This window comes from Triticum aestivum, chromosome 6B, assembly GCF_018294505.1.
Source record: "Triticum aestivum cultivar Chinese Spring chromosome 6B, IWGSC CS RefSeq v2.1, whole genome shotgun sequence".
NCBI lineage: Eukaryota > Viridiplantae > Streptophyta > Magnoliopsida > Poales > Poaceae > Triticum > Triticum aestivum.
The window spans coordinates 575,201,069-575,226,186 of record NC_057810.1 but is presented as its reverse complement, the minus strand read 5'-3'; the positions used below and the strand labels follow the sequence as shown (position 1 = coordinate 575,226,186).

Below are 25,118 nucleotides of genomic sequence, written 5' to 3'. Positions count from 1 at the left end.
GGAGTTTCAGCGGTGAGGCGAAGGGTATAAGGCGACCGAATCAACGAGAGGTGAGTCGAAATTCTCCCGTTGATTTTTCCGACACGCGCGCGAGCTCGCTCCATCTCTGTGGTCGCACGAGCTCAGCGCCGCGTTTCCCTCCCTGGCTCGACCAAGTCTGCCTCGCTAGAAACTGTTGATTCGGCCGTTTCTGACGGGCCTAACTAACAGGTGCTCTAATCTTCGTCTGATGCGGGCCAAATATTATATGCGAAGAGTCAAATAGCCCAGTTTGATTTCATACGGGCCTGGTTGGCCTCTAAACGGGCTACCAAACGCGTCCTGTAAAGCTAGCCATGATGATGGACTACGATTTTTTTTTTCAGAAACTCCGTCCAAGAAAAGGAAAAATCGAAGCCCTAACGTCGCCACCGCCCCCGCCCTTGCCCCTCATGCCGCCGCGCGTGCCGCCCCGCTTGCCGCCAGGTCGTCGCCGCCGCTACGACCACCACTCGGCTCCCACCACCTACCCGCCGCCTCCGCCGTCTCCCATACCGCCCGGATACCGCCGCTCCGATGGACACGGATTTGAAGGCGAAGTCGACTCCGACCGCTGGACGAGGCCCCGCGACGGATTTGAAGGCGGGCAGCCACGAGTCGAGGTCGACTCCAACCTCCGGACGCCCGCACACCGCCGCCACCACCCGGCTCCCTCCGCTCCCTTCGCTCCCGTGCAAAGAAACACCTACCCGCCGCCTGTCATGCCGACCGGACGCCGCCCTGACGGATCTGAAGGCGGGTCGCGACAACTCGAAGTCGACCCCGACCCCCGGACGAGGCCCCGTGACGGATCGGAAGGTGGGCCGCCACGACTCGAAGTCGACTCCGACCTCCGGACGACGAACCGTCATCTGTCCCGTGCGCAATACATTGAAGAATTACTCGATAAAGCCGAGCTGCCTCAACGGTACGTTGTTTATGTATCTGCTATGATGATAAGGAATGGTATGAAAAATATATTGAGCCGTGAAACGAAAGGTTAATGATTCACTATAAATTACTTAGGGCCTCTTTGATTCAAAGGATTTTTTAGAGGCTTAGAATCCTTACGAATTGTTCTTACTTTGGTCTTTCGATTTGCATGGTTGAATCATGTACTCCCTCTAACCATATATATAAGGCCTAATGCGTTTTTGGAAGCTAACTTTGATCAAATGTTAGAAATAATATATGACATGCAAGTTACACAAAGCATACCATCAAATTCGTACGTGATAGGAGCTTCCAACAATATAATTTTCACATCATACATCTCATATACTACTAATCTTATCAATAGTCAAAGGGAGTCTCGAAAAATGCATTAGGCCCTATATATATGGATGGAGGGAGTAGGAATTTTTCCTAAGGAATAAGTTTACTATGTTCCATAGGAAATCTAGCATTCACTCAAAACCTCTTGAAAAATCCTTTACTTTTTGGTGATGTAATCAAACAAACTCAAATTTTATAGGATTGAATGGGCATGACATTCCAATCTTGTGTTTTTTCTATTCGTGCGTTTTTACAATCCTAAGAATCCAAGAGGCTCTTAATTGAAAATGTACGAGAACTAAGAATCCTGTTATGGAGAAAAAAGTAACTATAATTCCTTTTTCCAACGAATCACGTATCTCTTGTTTTCTACTTTAGGCGCGAGGTCACGGACCAGACAGTGAGTGGTACCGATGCAATATTCCCACCATCACGCCCCGTTTTTGCACTCAGCCCTACTCGCCTGACTATCAAATATTATGTCAGAGTTGATATGTGTGGTTTTTTCCACACATATCCTACTCTGTCCGGGCCATTTCAGAGCTTACAGGAGGTCCAAGATGCTATCAACTCTGAGCATGCTAAACAGTGTGAAATGATGTAAACTTCCTGAGCTAGATCTCTATTACATTTCTTCATATTTTCAGTTGATTATATTCAAATATGTTATGCAGTCCGAATCATTTTTTTATCTCTGAATTTCTGGAGTGGTGCATAAATCATAAGCATATATGAAATATCAGTGAAGTTTAAGTATTGATGCTATGCTATCATGTTATTTGTAAGTATATTTTTTTACTCGACTTGCTACTTGTTCAATTGGGTAGCATTTAGTGTGTCTCGTCCACGTATGCTCCTTTTCTTCTGATAAGTACGCTGATAGCCAGAATAATAGGTTTCATATAACTGGTAAAAATAGTGTCATTTTGGTAATCATATGTTTTTCTTATAACGCTAAAATAGTATGTAGCATTCTCCAGCTAAAAAATAAACAAATTTACTAACCATATACTTCAGGTGCATGGATGGGCTTTCCATGATTGAAAGGAAAGTACGCCGTGCCCTTTACTGGCCTGATGGCATAAGGAGAAATACTTTGGAAGCGCAAGCTTTTGAGAAGAGCCGTAGGCCTGAAGTATGGATGCTTAAAGCATTACTGGACAAGTACAATGATGATAACAATCTGTCAGAGGTTTGCTCTCTCCTTTTTTCTTGTCTGCCCTCAATCTCACCAAGCAGGGTCTACAGCTGCTGATGCTATTAATGCTTCTAATTTCAGGATATTGCATATGAACTCGTAGACATTCTATGTGCTAAAGCAATTCGTGAGCCAAAAGGTTCCCTATAGCTAAAGCAATTCGTGAGCCAAAAGGTTCCCTATATAGGTTTTATTATCATATCAACTTGATGATAAAGACTAAAGGGGATGATGATGATCTTGGCAATCTTTTCTTTGCTGAAGTAACACGTAAGGATCACAAAGATTACGCCCTCAGCCGTATCTGCATGCTTCAGTCTGATGATAATGGTATTATTTCTTTAAGGTTATGCTAACTTTTATTCATACAATTTGTGAGCTTTACAACGCACATCCATGAGTAGTGATTCTGGACTTCGTCTTTACGTACCGAGTTCCTATGCTTTTAAGTAGCTTGCATGGTTAATCAGTACTACCATAGTTGAACCTAAGTCCCACATATATATGAACAATGGGTAAGTTATTCCTTGCGCTCGGCAGCTACCGCGTGCGTGAGGCAAGCGCACAATGGCTCTGGCAGGACCTGAGTCGATTGACGATTTTGCCATGCGCATCACAGGCGTGGCGAATTCCTTGCGCTCCCACAGTGACAAGATCGTGCAGAAATTCCTTCGCATCATTCCCACCAAGTTTGTTCAAATGGTGATCTCAATTGAGATGCTGCTGGACCTGCACACCATCACCATTGATGATGTCACCGACCACCTGTGAGTTGTTGAGGAGTGCCTGGACTTGATTTGAGACGGCGGTGGTGGTCTTCTCCTCATAGAAGAGGTATGGGAGGTGCGCAACCATCAGCAGAGCAGCGACGGTGCTTTGGGGAGCCGCGGTAGCCGTGTCCGCGACACAAAGAACAACCGCCGGTCGCAAAACCGTTGTGCGGCGCACAAAACTTGTGACTTTTCTGTTTCCTTTCTCATCTATTTATTCATGCTACAAGCAACGTGCAAGCCCACAATCCACTACGTTCGTGGTATTCCACAAACAGATGGTGCCACACATAAAACTCGCTCCAAGTTGTTTTAAACTTGGAGCCAATGTCAAACAGAAACTGAAAAAACAGGAAACGGGAAACGCTGCCATGGCAGCCTAGAACTGCTTCCATGACAGTCAAAACACACTGCCATGGCAAACGACCGAAAACACTGCCATGACACGATCTGAGCTGCGGCTAGACTATTCAACATTTGATCAAGATCTTGAACATGACAATGTGGTTAAACTCATATGGGGGGTTCAAAAGGATGAAATATGTCTTGGGTAAATATTTGAGAGGAAAATATTTTTTTAACGGTACAAATACCATTTTTAGCCTTTTCAAAAAGGATTCTTAATAAGTGCTTAAATATCCTTTAAAATATTATATCCCATTATAATTGCACTTGCACTTCAGTTTGCTGTTATACTTGTACTGATTGTCTCTTGATTTTATGAAGATTATATTTTGATTTCCAAAACAATTAGTATTTGAATCTTAGTTTGAACTAGTGGCATGGATTTTTTATACCCTAAATTCATCAGTTTTTAGGAAGATTTAAACGTTTAATTTAAGTTAGGAGCCAAACCAAATGTTTTCTTATCCTTGAATTACTTGATTCCTTTATTTTTTTAATCCAAGTTTTGAATTCCGTAATTCATATGAATTCGATTCGATTTGACCAGTTCATTTAGGTACTTAGGCGAATGTTTGAATGTTCAAAACGCATGCTTTGAGTCTGAAAATATTTGAAATGACCGTATTTGCTTTATGTGCTAGTACTGGTACTTTTCACATGAAGCGGCACTTTAAAATTTGGGGTTGCGAAGAAAAAATGATAGTTGAATGACTGCTTGTGACACTCTTAAGTTGCTCCTGCTCATGACTCTAATTTTTACGACTTTCTGTAAATTGCTTTATAAGGATATGATGAAGATTAATTTGCATGACCCTAATTCTCACGTAGCCCGTCCTTTTGTAGGTCAATGCTATGGTTGTACCTGTACTGGGCGTGTTGATATGAAACATCCCAGTGATGAAAACTACAGGCATGGTGATCCGAACACACCTTTGCCATGCATGGGTTTCATCAATGCAGATCTTCTAACCAGTATGTCAGAGTGGACTGCTATATATAACGAAGATGAGCTGAAAGCACAAGAGGATAGGGTGAGGCTTGAATGCAAGGTAGTGCCACCACATCTTGTGCATTTAGTTGTATTATTATTAATTAACGTGCTGTTACTGAAGTGTTATTCTTCTCACATATTTGTTTCTTTTTAGATGCTTTATGATCCGGATTCAGCAAGAGGCAAGGAAGATACTGATGAAGACTTTGATGGCCAGAGAAGGACGGCGAAATATGTTGTACCATCTAGGCGCTTACTAATTTCGGGCGGTGGTGTGTGATGCGCTACCCATTTGCTTATATTATTTAAGTTATACATTGAGAAGAAACGATATAACTGTATAATCTGCTAGTTATTTGCAGCTTTGGCTGATTTGAATATGTGAGTGTTCTATACTTTGATAGAAAAATCAACCCAATCAATCACCGGCTGTGGTGTTATGGTGTGTGATGTGCTACTTTTTTTTTGTAGTAACTCGCAATTTGTTGCCGATATTATTAAAAAGGAGCAAACACATACAAAATCTGGGTGTTACAAGAGGTTGCGGTTAAGGTGACCCACGCAAGCTAACCTAAAGAGACCTTGTTGCATGCAAGGGAGTCTTTGTTTTTGCCTAAATTCTTCAAAGTCCATGGAAACGAACGGGCGCCGCTTTGCGCGGCCACTATTTCCAGGCGCTACCTGGTCTGGAGTGAGGCTGCTTCGCGCGCACGTGGCCCTTGACCCCTGTGCGGAATTTTTTCCGAGGCGCTGGCGGTAGGGACTGGGTCAACGTCGACGGCGTGGCTACCGCCACAGACTGTGATGGTAGGGTTAGGCAGCCTACCGCCAAAGACAGTGGCGGTAGGGTGCTGAATGACAAAACCAATGGCTGGGGGTTTGGTGGGCCCCACAAGCCACCCATTCGTCCCCAAATCCTTTCTTCCTCGACCTCAGCCACTCTCACCCCTCTGTCCCCCATCCTACGGCTCCATCAAATTCATCTTCATTGCTTGAGTTTTCTCCAGTGGATTGAGGCAATTTTCATCACTCAAGGTACCTCACTCACTCTCTTCTTTTTGGTTGGTTGGAATCAACTTATTTGATGGCATTGATTACTTTTATGCAAACCCTAGTTGTGCTTCTTTTTGTGTGAAATCAATGGATTTGATGGATGGTAGATCTAGATCTAGGGTTGTATATGTGTGATTGACCATGTGTAGTGTGCTAACTTTGTTGTTTGTAGCTAGATCTATGGTTATTGTTTGGGTTATTTCTAGGGTTAGGGTTAGTGTTAAGAAAAGTCATTATTTAGTTGTTAGGGTTAAGCCATGATATTTTGTTCTTTAGTTGTTATTTGTTTTGTTGCTTAAATGTATCACATAGAACTTCTATCGATCCATGGGATGCATAATGGATATTGACCTATACTAGCACATATGCCCATGCGTTGCAACGGGAAAAATTGATGTTTTGTGCAAGCATAATGTCCCATAGCACCGGATTCAAAGAATATCCTGCAACGCATCATCCTTCTACAAAATGAACATAAAAAAATACGTTAATCTTTCTTTTAGTTATTCCCCCGGTTTACCCATAATCCTTTCTTTAATTAGTCACATACGTTTAAATATTCTATTTAAACCCACATCTTTTATTAGCTCATTCGCTTAATTAGCTCGTCCTGAATATGATGATTGTCACTCGTATATTTAGAGCGAGTTGGGAGTAATAAATGTGAGTGCATAGGTCGTTAGTTGTTATGTCGAAGAGCTACACAGGAGGTTGTGTGTTCAATTCCCACAATGTTGATTTTTTTTGAGAATCCCCACAATGTTGATTTATTTTGACCCAATTATTTCTCGTGGTCTCTATGAAAGCCCATAAAAGACCCATCAACATACAAGTACCTGGGCCAGATTGCTTAGCGTATGTAAACCAAACGAAAAAGACTAAACCAAACCAAGAATACCTATTCCCTTTAATAGTAGGTATATAGATTATGTTGCCGCCTATCGTTGACATTTTCTAAAATTTATTTAGATGGGTAGTCTCGTGAATCTTCATTATTTGGATAAGGAGACATTTATGAATGGCAATGACGATGAAGGGGAAGAATACTTGGTATTCGAGTATAGCCCAACCAATGAGGATGTAGTTGTGAAAGTTAGAAGTGTGTTACATTGGATGGACCCACATGATGAGATTAAACTCATTGGAAGGTATGATGTTGGAGTGGGGGTGAAGTCTTGGTTGAAGAGTATGCCTATCACCTCGAAATTGCATTGGAAGGTGTACAAGGGTAAAGTAGAGCAATTAGAAGACAACTCACTTGGATTATTTGCCACCAAGGTTGATGCTCCTCTGCTACAAATTTACTTGAACCGGCATGCCTCCTCCCCAATAAATGATGCTAGGGTCGAGGTGTATGTCCCCAATTCTTATAGCCAACCACCAAGTAGTCAATCAAATGAAGCGGAGATGAATGATAGATCCATAATCAAGACCCGAAGATTCATGCTATGGCTCATGTTGATGATGACGATATTGGTCATGATGAAGATGATGCTTATGCGGAAGAAGAAGAGATTCATTACAATCCAATAGGTAACTTGGATGTCATTGTCCATCAACAAGACATGGATCGTAGTCTCCCTTATAACCGTATGTGTGGTTATGGCTCGGATGACGAGGGTCCTGAGGAAGAGTTGGACGAGGATGGATTCACGGTGCAAGAAAATCAATTCTTCAAGGAGGTGCACGACAAGGAAAGAGGAACCCCATTGTTTCGTGATCTTAGCCTTGCCGACCATGCCATTGTTGATGGTGGCATGAGACTGGGGTTGGTTGAACGAACACTGTGCCTGAGAGTCGGAGATCCAAGGCCGAAGGGTGAGGACGAGAATGCTCATTTGAAAAAGGCATCAAGTTTGGATGCTTCCAAGAGTTTAAGATGTGGTTGAGTGACTACGCCATTCGAAACCATAGGCCATTTGTTGTTGGTCATTCGAACCAAGAGGTGCGTTACACCGTGAAGTGTGACAAACAAGGTTGCCCATGGAAGGTTCGTGGAAGCAAAATTCATGAAATGGGGCAAGGGGAGTTGAAAAGTTGTGTAGCTACTCACGAGTGCATATCGCCAGACAAAGCTGACCGAAGCAAGGGCCACTGTCAACTCATGTCAGAGTTTCTCGGCTACAAATTATTGAATGAGATATCCCATGACTCAACCGTGAAGGTGATGTTTCTGATGAGTATTGTTGAAAAAATGTACGGATACAAGGTCAATTATGGGAAGGTATGGAAGGCCAAGGCAAATACTATTAGGATGTTGCATGGTGATTATGCGGCCGCATACAATATTCTTTCGAGGATGTTGGGAGCCATTGCACATAAGAACCCAGACATGCGACATGGGGTTGAGGACATTGATAGAGTGTTTCATCGTGCCTTCTAGAGTTTTGGGCAATGCACTAAGGCATTTAAGCATTGTCGTCCGGTGTTGTCTATAGATGGCACTTTCTTGACCAACAAATACAAGGGGACACTAATCGTGGCAATGGCTCATTCGTCCAATGATAACGTGTTGCCGGTGGCATTTGCTTTAGTTCATTCCGAGCATGACGACAATTGGGAGTGGTTCATGGGGCATGTGAGGACCAAGGTGATTGGGAAGAGGGGTGTATGCATCATATCGGACCGACACCATGGCATTCTCAAGGCCATAGAAGTTGTCATTCCCGGCCTTCCAAAGCTTCATCATCGATGGTGCATATGAGGCATTTCGTGGCAAACTTTTACCGGGCATGCAAGAGCAAGGAGTTTTGCAAAGACCTTACCCATGTTTGTGTGGCATTCACCATCGATGCATTCAAAATCCGGTATGATAAACTCTTCAAGGCTTTGGCAAAGAACAAAGGGGGAAGAACATTCTTGGAAAGGAATTATGGGGAGAAGCATAAGTGGTCACACGCTTATGATGAAGGAGGTTGGAGATACAGTGACATAACGAGCAACATGGTTGAATGCTTCAACAATGTGCTTAAGGGCGTCCGTTCTTTGCCGGTGACTGCAATATCGAAATACACCTTCTTCAAGATAAATGAGTATTTTCTTAGGCATTCCCAAACCACCGCCAAATGGATAGGTGAGAAAAAAGAGTATCCTGGCAAGGTTGATGATTGGTTGAGGTTTCAAGCAGGCAAGTCCTCGCATCAACAAATCATTAGATTCAACGACAAAGAAATGAACTACCAAGTGGACGAGCCAGGTGGCACAACACGAGACGGTGTGGTTTACGGTGGTGTTGCGTATGAGGTGCACCTCAAGAACCGGTGTTGTCACTGTGAGAGGCCTCATAAGTACCACTGGCCATGCTCGCATTTGATGACGGCGGCCAAGGCAAGAAACTTGCATGTTTCTGATGGGAGGACCGTGCGGTTGTAGGAGTTCACATTGGAAGCCACGAGGTTGACATAGGCGCCTCGATTTCATCCTTTCCTTGACCAATCACAGTGGCCTGAGTATGATGGCCCACATATCATGCCTGACCCTGAACTCATGGTGCCTACAAAGGGAAGAAGAAGAAAGAAGAGGTTTAGGAGTGACATGGATGATCTAGCTGGATACACCGGAATGAAACAATTTGGTAGCGATCATTTCATGGAGCCACCAGACATCAACAAATGTGGACAATGTGACGATCCGGGACACAATGTTAGGAGATGCACCAAAAAACCAAGGATCGATGCCAACACGAGATCCAGCCAAACAGGTATTCATAGAGGAGGTTTTGGTGGTACATGAGGAGGTAGGACTAGTGGCCGTGGAGGACGGACTAGTCTTAGAGGTAGTGCATGAGGTGGGACTACTATTGGTGGGCGTGGAGGACGGGCGAGTCTTAGAGGAGCCGGTGGAGGTGGTCGTGCTTCCGGTCTTACTAGGATGAGGAGGATCGATAGAGGAAGGCCTATTGACGTTTTGCTTAATCCGGATGGTTGAAATAATATGAATGGTACTTGTTGTTTTTTGTAATCACTCTTATTTCATTTCCTCTATTTATTATGTTGATATCTTTCACTAACAACCACTCTTATTTTTGTAGGCATGGCTTCATCCGGTTCCTTGACGAGGCCGCCGTGTGCTGACCGTGAAGACATGCCGAACAAGTGGGAGAACGCCAATTTGGACGAGATGAAGGAAAAAGATATGAAAACCCCATCATGTTGGTGTGGAGATGTTAGCAAGGTGAAGGTGTCCACCGACCGCAAGAAGTCAAGGACGGAAGGGAGAAGATTTTGTGTGTGTCCCAACTATGCACATGACCGGGCGCTTCCAACAAACGCCTATGACGTACCACCGTTATGGTCAAAGAGTAATCTCAAATTTTGTCCAACTTCAACTCATAATCCTAACAACAAATTTGTTTATCCTATGCAGTCACCGCCTCCTCTTTGCAAGTACTTCACATGGATAGATCAAGATGTTCTAGAGGATGTTAAAAAGGACCAATATCAAGATTGTCTTAGGAGGCAACGGCTGTACGAAGAAGCATTCCAAAGAGGCTTGGATGAAGAGCGTCGTCAGAAGGAGAAGATGGAATGAAAGAAACGTGAGCAGGAGAGGGCACACAAAGAGAAGGCTGCTCATGAAGAAGAGAGGGCAAGAAAGCTTGCAAGGGCTCGTGATGCACAAGAGGAGGATGAGGCACGTTACAAGAAGGGAAAAGGGCCCATGTTTCCTTAGTGATCTTGAGATGCATCTATTGAAGTTGTATGTCTGAGACTATTCGATGGTATTTCGTATGTCGGATACTTGATGATATTGCGATGCTTGAGACTATTTATGCCACTATGTATGAACTATTTGTGATCTTTAGTGTTGAACTATTTGTGACTAAAAAATTGTCAGACAAATTGTTACTGAAATATTGTCAGCTATATATGAATGTTGTTTGTTTAGTTATCTACTTTGTCTAACATGTTGCTTGTTTTCCATTTTGCAGAGATTTCATCCCTACCACCATAGCCTATGGCGGTAGGGTGTGGTGGCCTACCACCGAAGGCAGTGGCGGTAGGACCTACATCTCACGCGCCGAGCCAGACACATTGTCTAATGGGACGTGACAGGAAGGGATCCTACCGCCAGAGCCTGTGGCGGTAGGGTATGGTGTCCTACCACCGGAGGCAGTGGCGGTAGGCCCTGCATCTCATGCGCCGAGCGGGACAATTGTCTGATGGGGCGCGACAAGAAGGGATCATACCTCCAGAGCCTATGGCGGTAGGATGTGGTGTCCTACCGCCGGAGCCTGTGGCGGTAGGACCTGCATCTCACGCGCCGAGCCAGACACATTGTCTGAGGGGGCGCGACAGGAAGGGAACCTACCGCCACAGGCTACAATGGTAGGTTGTGGTTGCCTATCGCCAGAGGCAGTGGCGGTAGGGGTTGATCCTGCAAAACAACACAAGCAACAAGTTAGAGATGGCAAATGAAAAACAATATGTATAATTTCATTGTCAACTTTGTTGCACAGGGCAAAATGAATAAAATAAATGAGATGCAACACCCGGTACTAGTTCAAATGACACATATTACGTCCGATAATTGAAATAAGAAGCAACACCCGGTACTTAGTTCAAATGACATATATCATGTCCGATAGTTAAAATGGCACACATCATTTCCACAAGTTCAAATGACCAACATCATGTCCAGTAGCATCCTAAGTACCCAGAAAGGAGCCCCTAATAAGCCGGAAAGTAGGCCCTAACCGCCTTAATACGTTCAATTTGTGCCGCACGCTTTGGATTAGGCTTCGGTTCATACTCGACAGAACCCGCCCAATGGATCATCGAACCCTTTTTCCTCGTGGAACCAGGCCCATCAAGCATGTCGGGTTGGATTCTCTGACACTCCTTGTTTGATTGCCCATCCAATGATCTGCCCGGGCTTTGCCATGTCCACCTCCTTAAATTCATGAATGCTTACGGAGAACCCTATCTCCATTGCCAAAGTCCATCTACACTCTTCCTTCTCCTGCAACTCATTAACTATCTTCCATTTTTCTCTCTCGAGCTCTTCAGGGAACTCACAAAACACATACTTGATGAAATAACTCATACCCGTGTTTGCCTCTTCACAACTCTTAATCCATTTTAAGCTCCCTCAACATCCTACGGCGTCGTTCTCCTTCACACTTCTCATATGCTATCTGCACTGCCAGGGTCCTGTTTTCCATGCTACATTAAATGGAACAAACCAAAGCTTCACTACAAAAAAATACACTTCCATGATGATACGTGTTTGTCACAGTAGGTCACGTTTTCTGTCATGCATGTACATCCATGACGATTTTATGACAGAATCAAGATAGTCATACCTGTGCTGTCGTAAAAGTGTTCCATGACATTACCAAAATTATCATCACGAAAGTGTCCACTTCCATGACGATAAATCGCCCGTCACAGTAGTGCTTTCGTCAAGGGTGACCGACACGTGGCATCCATCATAACGGGTCGCCGTTAAGCTATCGTGTTCCAGTTTGGATCCGATAACCCGTTAATAGCCCGGACCAATGGGGATTTTCCACGTGTAAAATTCTCAATGGCCAGAGGAACCACATGTCGGCTCACCGTTGGGACAGATGTCATCCACTCATTGGACCGAAGGAGCCTATGATTTGTCGACACGTGGCAGGGCCCAACAGAGGCACATATAGGTTAAAAAGGCCGACCCAGTCAAATGCCCGTAGTATTTACTCAAGTACTAGTGGGCCAGCCCAATAACGGCCTGTTTAAACATGGACCATTTATGGCCCGAAGCCGGATCTGGCCCGTTAATTGTTCGCCGAATATTTGGGCCCAATTACAGCCCAGTGACATTTCGGCCTGTTAGAGGCCCGATGTAGACATGGGCCCATTTCAGCCCGGTGTGTCTTTCAGCTTGGGAATGGCCTGTGCTGCCCATGGGCCATATATGGTGCGACGCGACATCCAGCCCTCTAACGACCCGTGATAAAGGTGGCAACAGTTCAGCCCAACGTGACTTTGGGCCTATTAAAGGCCTATCGTATAATTCGGCCCGTTGATGCTTGTACTAAGCTTTCGACCTCTTAAAGGCCCATGATATCAGTTGTCCAACTAAGGCCCGAGATATGTTTCGGGCTGGTAATGGCCCGTCATATGACTGGGACAAAAAAGGCCCAGTCTACATTTCAGCCCGCTGAAGGCCCGTCGACGACTAGTGAAAATTGAGGCCCAACATGCATTTCGGCCCGCTAAAGGCCCATGGTTTCTTTTGGGTCATAAAAGGTCAGCAGAATATTCAGCCTGTTAATGGCCCAAAGTACATGGGCCCAACTAAGCACTGGGTGCACTAAAGGCCCAACTAAACTTTGGGCCGAATATAGGCATGTGTAAGTTGTGGGCCTGACGCAAAGTGTGAAGGCCCCAATAGCCTTTCAGGCCCAAGAAAGTTGCAGCCCAGCTCAATTGTGGCCCGCTAAAAAGCAGTCCCATTAGAGGCGAATGTTTCGGCCCGGTCGACTACATCAGATTTTTTTTTTTCAGATAGCGAATGATGGCAGTAACTAGTAGGAATTAAGAACAAACCTACTCTATACAATAAAGAAATTACGGCATAGTAACTTGGAATAAACCTACACTATACAATAAAGGATTTATGGTATATTACATCCACTAGGCATCAAAGTTCGCCACCAGTGATCATAAAGCGCAATGAAGAAGCAGATTACAAAAACTGGACACCATTGCAGCGTAAAAAAAGAATACTGAACCAAGACCACTTCCAAGATAGTTCAAGAAAGGTTAGCCTTGCACGGGAACTGCTGCGCACGCTGCTAAGCAAGGCTGTGAGACCGACCTAGCGTGTCAGTCATAGCTTCCAGGTGTAGCCGTTTAGCAATGAGGTTCTCATTGGTGTTCTCCGCAATCTTTCTTAGAGATAGGACTTCAAGTCAAAGTTGAGTTGCAGAATGCCTTTCTGCTAGAACTTGGGACTGAAGAAATTGAACTGATTCAGACAACGAATTCTGTGAGCTTGTCTGACTGCTAGTCTCGAGTAACTTGAACACTGCATCAAGACAAGACTTTGGGGTTGTCTCGCTATCTTCGAGATGTTTTGCCTTCTTTGCTGCAATATATGGTGGGTTTGTCTCACAGCCTTCAGCAGACTTGTGCATGCCATTAGGCATATCACCCTGAAAAAAGCAAAGAGATGACATGTTTTGCACATGTATAAACAAAGATGATAACTGTGCTGTCAATTCCATCCAATTTCAAATTAGAAAATAAAGAGTAAGTTCAAAATATCAATAGCATAATTTGGCACTGTTCATAATGCGGGGAGCTTCACCACACTACTGGATTACCATGTCAACATAACAAGCATAGATGAAGGGCAAAGACAATCATTGTATCTATTTTGTTTAATGTGCATGGCATGTTGTTCATATCATCATCCACATCAGTAAGATAAAACTGGAGATGACAAGGTGCAAACGTTGGCTGCTTCACCACACACTGGATTATAGATCCACAAAACAAGCATACATATAGGGAGTATTGAGTAATGTGCATGGTATGAATAAGGAATTTGGTTTTACAAGTAAAACTTGGAACTTACGATTGTTGCGAACATGCATTTTGATAGAAACACCAAGCTAAACAGCAGTTAACGATAGGGAGTATGAGAAAATTAAACAGCAGTTGAGGATAAAGGCTTTAGAAGGACTGAGTTACATTAACAGTTAACACCGGCTTTATAATGCCCTTCTCCTTGTCAAGGGAAGGATAACTCAAGAATTTCAACATAGAATCTTCTTCATAAGCATTGCCTATACTCTACATTTTGTAGAGAGTAATTATAGATATAATAATACTGGAAGGGATAGAGGATAATGAAGATAAGATGCAGATTGATGCTACATAATCAACTACCAATCCCTAGAAGTACAAGCGTTACAGGACAAAATGTACTGATAAGAGCAATGGGCTACACTTCTGCACTGGCATTGTCTGTGTATTCAACTTTTTGGTAAGATTAAATATAGATCTAATATTTTTTAGTAAATGGTGGGCGAGGGAGATAAGATGCAGAATGCTAAACAATGAACAAATCCCTCTTCCCATAATATAAGAGTGTTTTGAACACTGGTGTACTGTACAAAACATTCTTATATTATGGGACAGAGGGAGTACCTATTAATGTAAGTAAAGTGATAGACGATGTTCAGTCCTTACAAGAGGACTGCAGAGCTAAACCTCTTCAAAAGCATTGGGTTGATTCTAAATTTATGTAAGAGTCCATACAAATCTTATAATGTCCATCAAATGGATGATAACGAGGATAAATGTGCAGTGATGCTACATCATCAACCAACTATGAAAGTTAGTATGGTCATACAGGGCAAGAGGTACTCACAAGAGCAATGCAGTGTGCAGTATAGTTGCGAGATTCGGTGTTCCCTTGAGAATGAATGTTCTTCTGCAAACAGTTTTCGTACAAGTGAGATGTTAAGGCACATGTAGAAATGTAGTTCAAATTGTGATGTGATATCATAGACAGTACCTTACGCTGTAGACGAGACCAATGTGTAACAAGATTATTCTAGTCACTGTCTGATAAATGTAGCACCAGAGACTTATAGATATTTCGTTTAGAGGCTTGCCATCGAAGTGCGCTTGCCTCAGGTAGGAACGATACTTCATTAATGAGTGCTTGAAAAGTGCAACCAACCCTTGCTCGTCTTGACAATCCAGTTTGGTCCTCGCATATTTAAAAGAATGAAATCTTGTGTCTTCTGTCAGGAACTTTACTTACGCGTAAGTTGCGGAAGAAGACTGGAAATTGTTCTATGTCTGCGGTATAATCTTTCCATGAAGGAAAGATGCGCACAAAGTTCCTGACAACAATATAAGCTTCGTCTTCTAAACTAGGAAGAAATGGAATAGGGGTCCTATTTGCTGCAATTGGGGCTCTCTCTCATTCGAAAAGAGATTTGACAACTGGATTTGCACTGGTACGCGTTGGTGCTATACAAACAGTTTTTAACCCCTTTTCACGATGGCATTTGGGACCGTCGCCAAGTGAGTGTGGGCGATAGGGTGTCCTTCCCACACGACCCAGAAACCGTCAGGGATATGGAGCAATGATCCAGTGGCCTTCCAAAATGTAATCGTGTGCGATGCATCACACACTAAATTCTTTTGCACGTGTGGTATCAGTGATTAAACATTTTTAATGACGCAGTGAAATCATACGGTCTGTCGTAATGAACCGTTTGGGAAACAATATGTAAGGCACACGGGCCAATATATGAACTGTGTGTGATTTGTGCCCCATCGCACACGAGTTTTCTGCATAACCCGTCTGCCATGCAACACTCCATCACACACGTTTCCCAACAATTACTATTGGGGATATAACTATTAGGTATGACCCGTCCAGGAGGGGCTGGGTTGTCAGGTTGTGGCCGACACCCTCGCCAGGCTTCCGCTTGAAGGTTGCCGAGATACATGACGTGTACATGACGGTAAGTGGCGAGAGCGTGTGTGAAGAAGTACACCCCTGCAGGGTTAACATCATCTATTCGAATAGCAGCGTCCGCGGTAAAGGACCTGTGGGTTGCCTATACGGTTCATAGACAAGTGAAAGTGGATACTCTAAAATGCGCAAGATAAGCGTGAGTGCTATGGATGGCTTTCTCGTAGGGAGACGGGAGCGGATCCATAGTGGTGTATTGATATGGTGAATATGTGGACTCGTGTGCGCCACCTCAAAAGAGTTACTTGCAGTCGTAGTTCAGGATAGCCACCGAGTCAAAGCTGGCTTGTTGTAGTTAAACTCTACCACCCCCTTTGTTGATAATGATGCATGTGTAGATAGTTCTGATGTAAGTATTGCTGGGTACATTTGTACTCACGTTTGCTTAATTTATGTTTTTGCAGAGAGACTTCAGTCTCGCTAGTAGTTCCGCGTGGAGTTTGACGTTTAGCTTGTTACCTCAGCTACGATCTTGTGCCCTTGGCAGGATCTTATAGATAGTCAGGCTTCTCAGGAGTGAGGGCTTTTGGTGGCCGGGCTACAGGCAGGCCGGAATCTGGTTCGTTCGTTTGGGCTTTAGGATTGTGGATCAGTCATTTCACAGCAGGTGTGTGGCAGGCCTAGACTGGGAAATACGGTCCGTGATACATGTAGCCTCGCATAGGCGTATGTTGTTCGGCCCATCACCCGTTCGTGTCCCCCGGCCCGTGGGTTGACTATTCGGCCTGGACCGGGAGTTTGGTACTTGACCGAGCTTTCGAAACATCACATGTATATGGGCCCGGTCGGACGAGTGGAGCAGGTAGATCCACGCATCTCTGTTTCCCCGTCATTACCCTCTCTTCCACAGAAATCTCGTGTACACTGCTGCTCTGTTCTTTCACACGGGCGCGCTGCGGCGGCGATTCCCCACCGGCGAGATGTCGACGAATGGCCTGGAGCTCAACGGGTAGGTTATTGTTCCTTCAAGTTCTACCTCCCCTCGGCAGCACCGCCCCCGGGGTAGGATTTCTCCTATTTTGCAAACCCATTCGCTGACGGCCCTAGGTTTGGCTGCAGCAACTGTGGAGCCGACATCGCCGGATTGGAGTTTGAAGTTTTCCCGGTGGAATCCCAGGATTCCATGAGTGCTCCAGGCATAGAGCTCGAGAAGAACGGAGAAGAAGGGCTGATCAAAGATGGGCACATATTTGATGTGTGCTCTGAAGCTACAAGCGGCTGGACGAGGAGGTGCGTTTTTTGTTTGCCCCCCAGTTATGCTCCATTTTACCTGCGATTGATTTCTTGGAAGTTTGTTATTGAGTAGTTAATTATCTGATTTGTGTTGTTTGCTTCATCTCAGACTTAGCGTGAGGCAGGGTGCAATGGTTTTAGATTGAATATGTATCTTGTTCGTTAGTTAGATAATAGGGATTATTGAGACGAACCTAGAATGCGCACGCACTGTATATGATGTTTTGATTCTACGATGGTCCCGTGGACCTGAACAGCCATGATTGGATTATAGGAAGTGGCTGTTTTGTGGATTTAGGAGGCTGAGGTAATATCTGGTTCGTTTATTGTATATCTTGTTCGTTTGTTGGATCATAGGGATTACTGAGACGGACCTAGGATGCGCACAAAAAATATGTGCTGATTTAATTCTATGATGGCCATATGGACCTGAACAGCCATGATTGGATTCTAGGTAATGGCTATTTTGTGGATTTAGGAGGTTGAAGAAATGGTAGAATAGTGCGTGCTGGACGCTAGCATGGATTCTTTGATTCCGGTCTCATATAGAATGCAGTTTGGGGAGACAGAAGTCAGGTGTGTGCTTGGTGAGTTCAGACATGGCGTCCGATCGTTAGGAAAAAAGGGGCCATGTAGCTATGCGTATGTGGGGAAAACATCCCTTTTTTCCACTTCTGATTCTATGGCGTCCTGCTTAAAAACATTAGAAAAAATGATGAATGTATAATGTAAACACCTGCTAGAACAGATATGATGCAATCGGACTATCCTGGCTTGTGGATGGATCACATAGGAACAGATATGATCCAGCAGTGCTGGTTATGGTTGTGTAGCTTGGATTGCGTATGTAGAGCTGGTTTATGGTTGTGACAGTAAAAATGCAATTGCAGCAGACGTTGCTGTATTTCGTATGTAAGTTCTGTTGCGCACCTTGGGCTATATGCATGGATGGGCGGCTGTCGATTGTTTATTTTTTTAGTGTCTAGTGTTAGTATGTATGCTGACTCTTATCCATTTTATCGGGGGTCAGGGTGAGGCTTGGGAAGGTACCTGATGAGAGGCACATGAACCCGGACAGGAAAACTGCACTTGAGCTGTCTGTCCGAGCTTTTGCCGAAAAATGTGAAGGGCATGTCATCAATCCAAAAATTGGCACGGAGTTTGACTCACTGGATGAGGCGTATGAGTTCTACAACCTATATTCATGGGAAACAGGATTTGGGATATGGCTGGCAAAAAGTAGGCTGAACGTGCAAAGAATAAGATGTATGCAAGAGATTGTCTGCGCATGTGCGGTACGTCTATGGAAATAAAGCCAATCGTTAATATGCATCCAAGGATCATTCGTTCCGTTGATGTTGACAATATTTTTCTTTTCCTTTACAGGGGTCCCCATTGAAGGAGAACAGCCGTTCTTCGCAGTGTGGTTGCAGCGCAATGATACGGCTGCTCCGATCAAGAGATGGCGGTTGGTACATATCGGAGCACAAATCAGGGCACAACCATCCGCTATCAATTACGTGTGGACAGAAAACGCATTGGAAGTCACATAGGCATATAGATAGATACACCAAGGATCTTGTGAAACAGCTCAGGGATAATAATGTTGGCCTTGGGAAGGTTTTCAGCATTGTTGGTAGCTTCTTTGGTGTCGCGGAGAATGTCCCTTTTACAAAAAGGTCGTTGAAGACATTATGCAAGAAGCTCAACAAGGAGCAGTCAGATTTCGATGCTGTCAAGACAATGGACCTGCTTGGGGAGATGAAAGCTAACGATCCAGATTTCAACTACACCGTGCAGGTTGACGAGGAGAGTCGCATAAAGACACTTATGTGGGTGACCAGCAGGGGGTGCGATCAGTACAGGTGTTTCGGAGATGCAATAACATTTGACACAACATACAGGACAAACTTGTATGATATACCGTTTGGTATCTTTGTTGGAGTCAACAACCACTTCCAGAGCATAATTTTCGGTGGAGCGATGATGAGGGACGAGAAAGAGGAAACATTCAAATGGATCTTCAAGGAGTTTGTCCGTATGGTGGGTGGGAAACACCCGCAGACGATACTTACAGGTTGGTGTGCCTGGAAATGAGTTTTGTTTTTACACATTAGCATTGAGAATGCCGTGATTTACGTGGACAGTTCTCCTTGTCTGGCCGTTTGACCTGTGGTTTTTTTGTTGGTTCACAAATGCAGATCAGGCACGCTCCATGGAACTGGCGATCGAAGCAGAACTGCCAAATACCGTGCACCGTTGGTGCAAATGGCATGTTTTGAAAAAAGCTAAGGAGTCCATAGGTGTTCTTTGGAGCAAGAACAGCGAATTCAAGCTAGAATTTCACAAGCTTGTCCATCACATGATCACGGAAGAGGAGTTTGAGGATGGCTGGAGCCAGATGCTGGCGAAATATTCTTTGAGTAAACATCCTTTCTTGACCCAGATATATGAGGTCAGGCATAAGTGGGCGAAGCCGTACTTCAGAGGTGTGTTCTGTGCCAGGATGACAAGCACTCAGCGGAGCGAGAGCGCCAACCATCTATTTAAAGGTTACGTGCCGCCAGGGTGCCCAATGCATCTGTTTCTGAAGCAGTTCCAGAAACTGTAGTTTGATAGAGAGGCGGAGGAGAGTTTCCAGGAGAAGAGGACATCCCTGGTGAGTGTGTTGATTTTTTTCATAGCAATATGGTTCTTAGGTTGATTCTTTGCCATGATAATCACCTCGGCTTGTGGTTTGGATCGCAGAGAGGTGTGTGCCTCAGGGTCAATCTTCCAATTGAGAGGCATGCTAGCAAAGTTTACACAAGGGCTATGTTTGAAAAGTTTGGTGAAGAATTGTATAAGTGTGGTGCACATGTGTTGGATGAGGTGGTGCCTAGGAGGATATATAAGTCGACCCATGTAGAAGCGGACAAAAGGGAGAAGTGGAGCAAAGTTGAATTCAAGATAGAAGTGGATGAAGACGAGAGTTTTTTTAGTTGCGAGTGCGGTTATTTTGAACATGCTGGGCTAGTGTGTTGCCATGCACTCCAGGTGTGTCTCGGTGTTCAACGTTTCTCTTGCCTTGTTTCCTAGCCAAGATTTAAATCTTACAGACATCATTTCTCTCTGCATGTTATAGGTGATGGTGCACTTCCGGCTGCAGAAAATACCACAGAAGCATATACTTAAACGATGGACGAGAGAGGCGCGTGACATTCTTCCTGACCACTTGGTTAGGTATCAGAGAGACAGAGGGCCCCAAGCTAGTGACACATTCAGACACCACACAATGTACATGAAAGCGCTTGAATGTGTTGTGCTTGGAGACAGCAATGTTAAATGCTACGATGTTTTCATGTCTATGATGAAAGAAGTACATGCGACTCTGCTCCCAATAAGCGTTGATAAAGATGGAATGGGGCTTGCAGAGAGAGAGAAAGAGAAGCAGGATGCGGGGCTTGCAGAGAGAGAGAGAGAAACAGAAGCAGGATGCAGCGCAGAATGGCCGTGCGCCAATGGATGGCGATGCTGTGGTGCAAAAACATACAGGAGATGGTGAATCCAGTTGCTCAGCTGTTGGCCTGAATGAGAAGAAGAGGCAGAGGGGGAGGCCGACAACCAGCAGGGACAAGGCTCCGTATGAGCAGCAACTTAAGCGGTCGCGTTTTTGCACTATTTGCAGGGAGCAAGGGCACAAGTGTACAACTTGCCCCCAGCGAGGCAATTTGCCTAAGGCTCCAAGGAAATCGCCGAAATGCACTAACTGTGGTGTCGTTGGGCATCGGCGCAATGCTTGCGACACTAAGAAAACTGGCCCGTTTGAGCCAAATTTCCTTTAGGCAGTCTATTTTGCCTTGCATCTGTTTTTTTACTTGGCGTGTGTTCTTTTGATGTTTTCCAGACTTTAAAATCGTGTATGTTTGAACTGAACTCTGAGATATGTTGCAGGAATTGCTTGCTGCTGAAAAAAACATTTTTTGTGAATCAGTAGATGATGATGTATGATCAAGAAAACAGCATGTGCCAGTCATCCAGACTTGATTTTTGCATATGTGTAGCTAATAGCATCTCTTGCTGGGGGGGGGGGGGGGGGGGGGGAGTGTGGGATCATGATTGTGCACCTAGATATTCCACGTGATCATCTGGTGATTTTTGAAACCGGAGATGGAACGAAGTGAGTTCTGCTCCAAATTGCTTGCTTTAATATTACTTGTGTACGATCGTGAAGGCCGGAGTCAACAAAAATTGCGAACTGGGTGGCGCTGCTGTTGTTATGGTTTGATGTGACAAAAGGCTATAGTAGCTTGCGATAGGGTGCTCCATTGCATTCTGCCACCATGTGCCAGTAGTGAGCACGCGAGGGCTGCCTTGCACCCAGATCAGGCATTCATGGATTGCGTCAGCGCATCGTTGGTGGGGTTGAGTTCAAGGCTCCATTACAAGGGATGGGCAGCTCGCTTGCTTTCTCGTGCAGGATAAGAGCGTATGGTGAACTGATTTCCATGTTGAGATCTCCATTTTTGAACTCATTATTGAGATATAACTTGCATTACAGACGGTGATTATGCGATAAGAATTATATTTGCGCGTAGTTGGACGTGGGTGATTGATTTTTAGCATATCCATTGCCCACACCGTGTGGTCTCTCGTTTTATCGTTTTGGGTGGTGGCACTACCACACATGCGTCGATAGGGCGCTGAAGTGACAGCTGATGGAAGCGCTGCTCCCGAAAGCTTTTTCTGTTGAACTGCTCACTCTGGTTCATCACCGCGCCACCCGGGGAAGCCTTTGACAAGAGCCATGGACAGGTGCACCACGCCGCCCATCTGTGCTGCATTTAATGGACGGGACACGATGTACTAGCTCTCGGTATAGGTGGTAGAGATCGTATGCGGGCTGCGTGGTTGATCCGGTGCCACCGAATTCAAAGTCGCAAATATTGGTGATACGTAGACCGTATTGTTTGAAATTTGAAAGAGCTGTTTGGGAGGGAAACCAAAATTTTCGGTCCTCTATTTAAGGACGTGGACCAGATGGCCGCCGACTGGCCTCGCACAGCGCCGCCGGGTGAGGGGGCTCGCGTTCGGTACCTCTTCCGTGTGGACCAGATGCCCGCCGATTGGCCTCGCACAGCGCCACCAGATGAGGGGGCTGGCCGTGGTACGTCTTCCTTGTGGCCCAGATCCCTGGCGACTGGCCTCGCACAGCGCCGCTAGAGGAGGGGGCTCGCCATGGTAGGGCAACTATGGTGGTGAGGAACAGGCTGCTGAGCTCCTTCCGGTGAGAAGAACAGAGATACACAGAGCTGCGTTGGGTGGGTGTGGGGGGGAGGTAGATGACAACCTCGTGGGCTTAATGTGAGTGGATAGTAAATTTCCAGACGTGCCACGACTGTAGATGTGGGACACATAGCGCGGCGGGTAGCTGTACCGCAGCGCCGAGAATCTTTGCTGCACCGAGAACTGATTAGAGACAAAGTTACGTTGCCGTGCATGTGTACCGTGGTTAAGTTCGTGGTTATCTGATCGGATATCTGATTGCTTATACAGAATAGTAAAAAAATATCATGAAAATACCATGCGTACCATGGTTTAGTCCGTGGTTACGTGTAAAAAAGTATCAATTCATTATGAAACCTCTCTGAAAAAACACAATCATCAATACGCATAAACCACAAACGCCATTAACTGTGGTTAATTATGGACGCTTGAAACACTGCTGGGTGATTCCGCTGGTCAGGGGTGTGCCACGGTTACACTTGTGCATCCATGCGCTCTCATCTGGCCACGGCCCGACCACAAGGGCCACGTACACTTCTGCAAACATGTGGATCATCAGTACTGCATCGTGGAGACTTGTGCGTACATGTCAGATAGGTTGTAAGAGCCCCTAGGTGCTTCACATGTGGGTGGGCCAGCGCTGGAGGGATACAGGCCCGAAATAAATCGAATACAGCATCTATACACTGGCAGCGCGAATCTAGATGGTGGCGCGACGGCAGGGATTCCGGCCTGCCTGTAGCCCGGCCACCAAACGCATTTTTCGGGCTTCTCAGCCCCTTTTCATTTGTAGTTGTCTGTACTCAGACATGTTATTCTTCCGTTGTTTGTATGCTCTGAATGTTGGGTCATGAGACTCATGTTTGTAATACTTGGCTCCACGGAGCCTAATGAATAAATACTTAACTTGTAGAGTCATGTTGTGATGCCATGTTGTATTTGCACATACCGAGTATATTGTGTGTATGATTATTGAAATGCTTGGTATGTGTTGGATCTGACAACCTAGTTGTTTATTCTTGCTAGCCTCTCTTACCGGGAAATGTTTCCTAGTGCTTACACTGAGCCATGGTAGCTTGCTACTGCTCCGGAACACTTAGGCTGGCCGGCATGTGTCCTTCTTCGTTCCTCTGTCTGTCCCTTTGGGGAAATGTCACGCGTTGTTCCTTTAAGTCCCTGTAGCTTGCTACGACTTGGGTTCATATGTTGTTGATCGACATGTTCGTTGTTGGATCATGTATCCCTGTCCCTGTAAGTTAGCACCACCTTGGGTTTACGACTAGTCATGTCGGCCCGGGTTCTTTGTCATATGGATGCTAGCGGCACTATCATATACGTGAGCCAAAAGACGCAAACGGCCCCGAGCCAGGTAAGGTGGCACCCATGGGAATACCGTGTGTCAGGCCGCAAAGTGATATGGCGTGTTACATGCTAGATCGGTGTGACTTAGAATCGGGGTCCTGACAACTTATTATGCGCAAAATAATGATTCCTCCACCTGACAGCAGGGACCCATCGGACGGGCCACTGTATTTCACGAAAAAAACGTTTCCCCCTGACTGCTGGGACCCACCAGCTACATCTTCGCACGGAAGGAAGTGCCTCCTTATCCTTCCTGACAGTCGGGACCCACCTGGTCGAAGCGTACGCAGCATTGTCATTCTGGTCGCGAACATGTATGTACATACCAGTCAATCGGTCTGTCTGCAGGCTGTAGCGTTGAACCGTGGCCGAGTAAGGAAGGGCACTTGTCATAATAGAGGCGCACACATAGCATGTACACGTACATACAACCAGGGTGTAAGAAAGTAAATACGGCCACATACGTACATACGGGCGGGGTCTCGAACGCCTACTCACGCATACGTACGGTCAGGGCTCGTGTACATGGAGAGGCAGCAACGACGTCCTGTTTATCGGCAGCCAACCGGCTAGGTCGGAAAGGAGAAATTTTGTCGTCGTGTTCATCGGAAGGCAACGGAACGCGTCGTGTTCATCGGGAGCCAACCGGCTTGGATGAAACAGACAAAACGAGGCCCCGCGTACCACAGAACGAAGGAAACAGCCTTGTGTTCGACCGCCTACGATCGAAATGGGATCATGTTCAACGGGAGGGGTGTGGCATACCGCAAAATGGAGGAAACGGACTTCTCTTCGACCTCCTATGGTCGAAACGGGGTCATGTTGATCGGGAGGGGTGTGGCTGTTGGGGAACGTAGCATGCAATTTCAAAAAAATTCCTACGATCATGCAAGATCTATCTAGGAGATGCATAGCAATGAGAGGGGGAGAGTGTATCCACGTACCCTCGTAGACCGAAGCGTTATGTTAACGCAGTTAATGTAGTCGAACATCTTCACGATCCAACCGATCCAAGTACCGAACGTATGGCACCTCCATGTTCAACACACGTTCAACTCTA

General features: G+C 45.3%; 1 protein-coding gene across 2 annotated transcripts; it reads left to right on the top strand.

The window, feature by feature from the left end:
- Nucleotides 1-359: 359 nt before the first annotated feature.
- Nucleotides 360-5,097, top strand: LOC123138112 (uncharacterized). 2 transcript variants are annotated; one of them, XM_044558017.1, is made up of 6 exons: nucleotides 360-946; nucleotides 1,672-1,893; nucleotides 2,311-2,485; nucleotides 2,573-2,837; nucleotides 4,510-4,715; nucleotides 4,812-5,097. In XM_044558017.1, the coding sequence occupies exons 1-4, from the start codon at nucleotides 432-434 to the stop codon at nucleotides 2,639-2,641; spliced, it is 981 nt and encodes a 326-aa protein (XP_044413952.1). In that variant the 5' UTR covers nucleotides 360-431; the 3' UTR covers nucleotides 2,642-2,837; nucleotides 4,510-4,715; nucleotides 4,812-5,097. The 2 variants fall into 2 exon arrangements, with proteins under 2 accessions (XP_044413952.1, XP_044413951.1); XM_044558016.1 differs by having other exon boundaries at nucleotides 361-946; nucleotides 2,573-2,821.
- Nucleotides 5,098-25,118: the final 20,021 nt, after the last annotated feature.

Coding starts and splice junctions, on each gene's coding strand:
- LOC123138112 (XM_044558017.1), top strand. CDS start 432: ATGCCGCCGCGCGTGCCGCCCCGCTTGCCGCCAGGTCGTCGCCGCCGC. Junction 947..1,671: donor AAAGCCGAGCTGCCTCAACG/GTACGTTGTTTA, acceptor TTTCTACTTTAG/GCGCGAGGTCACGGACCAGA. Junction 2,486..2,572: donor ATGATAACAATCTGTCAGAG/GTTTGCTCTCTC, acceptor TTCTAATTTCAG/GATATTGCATATGAACTCGT.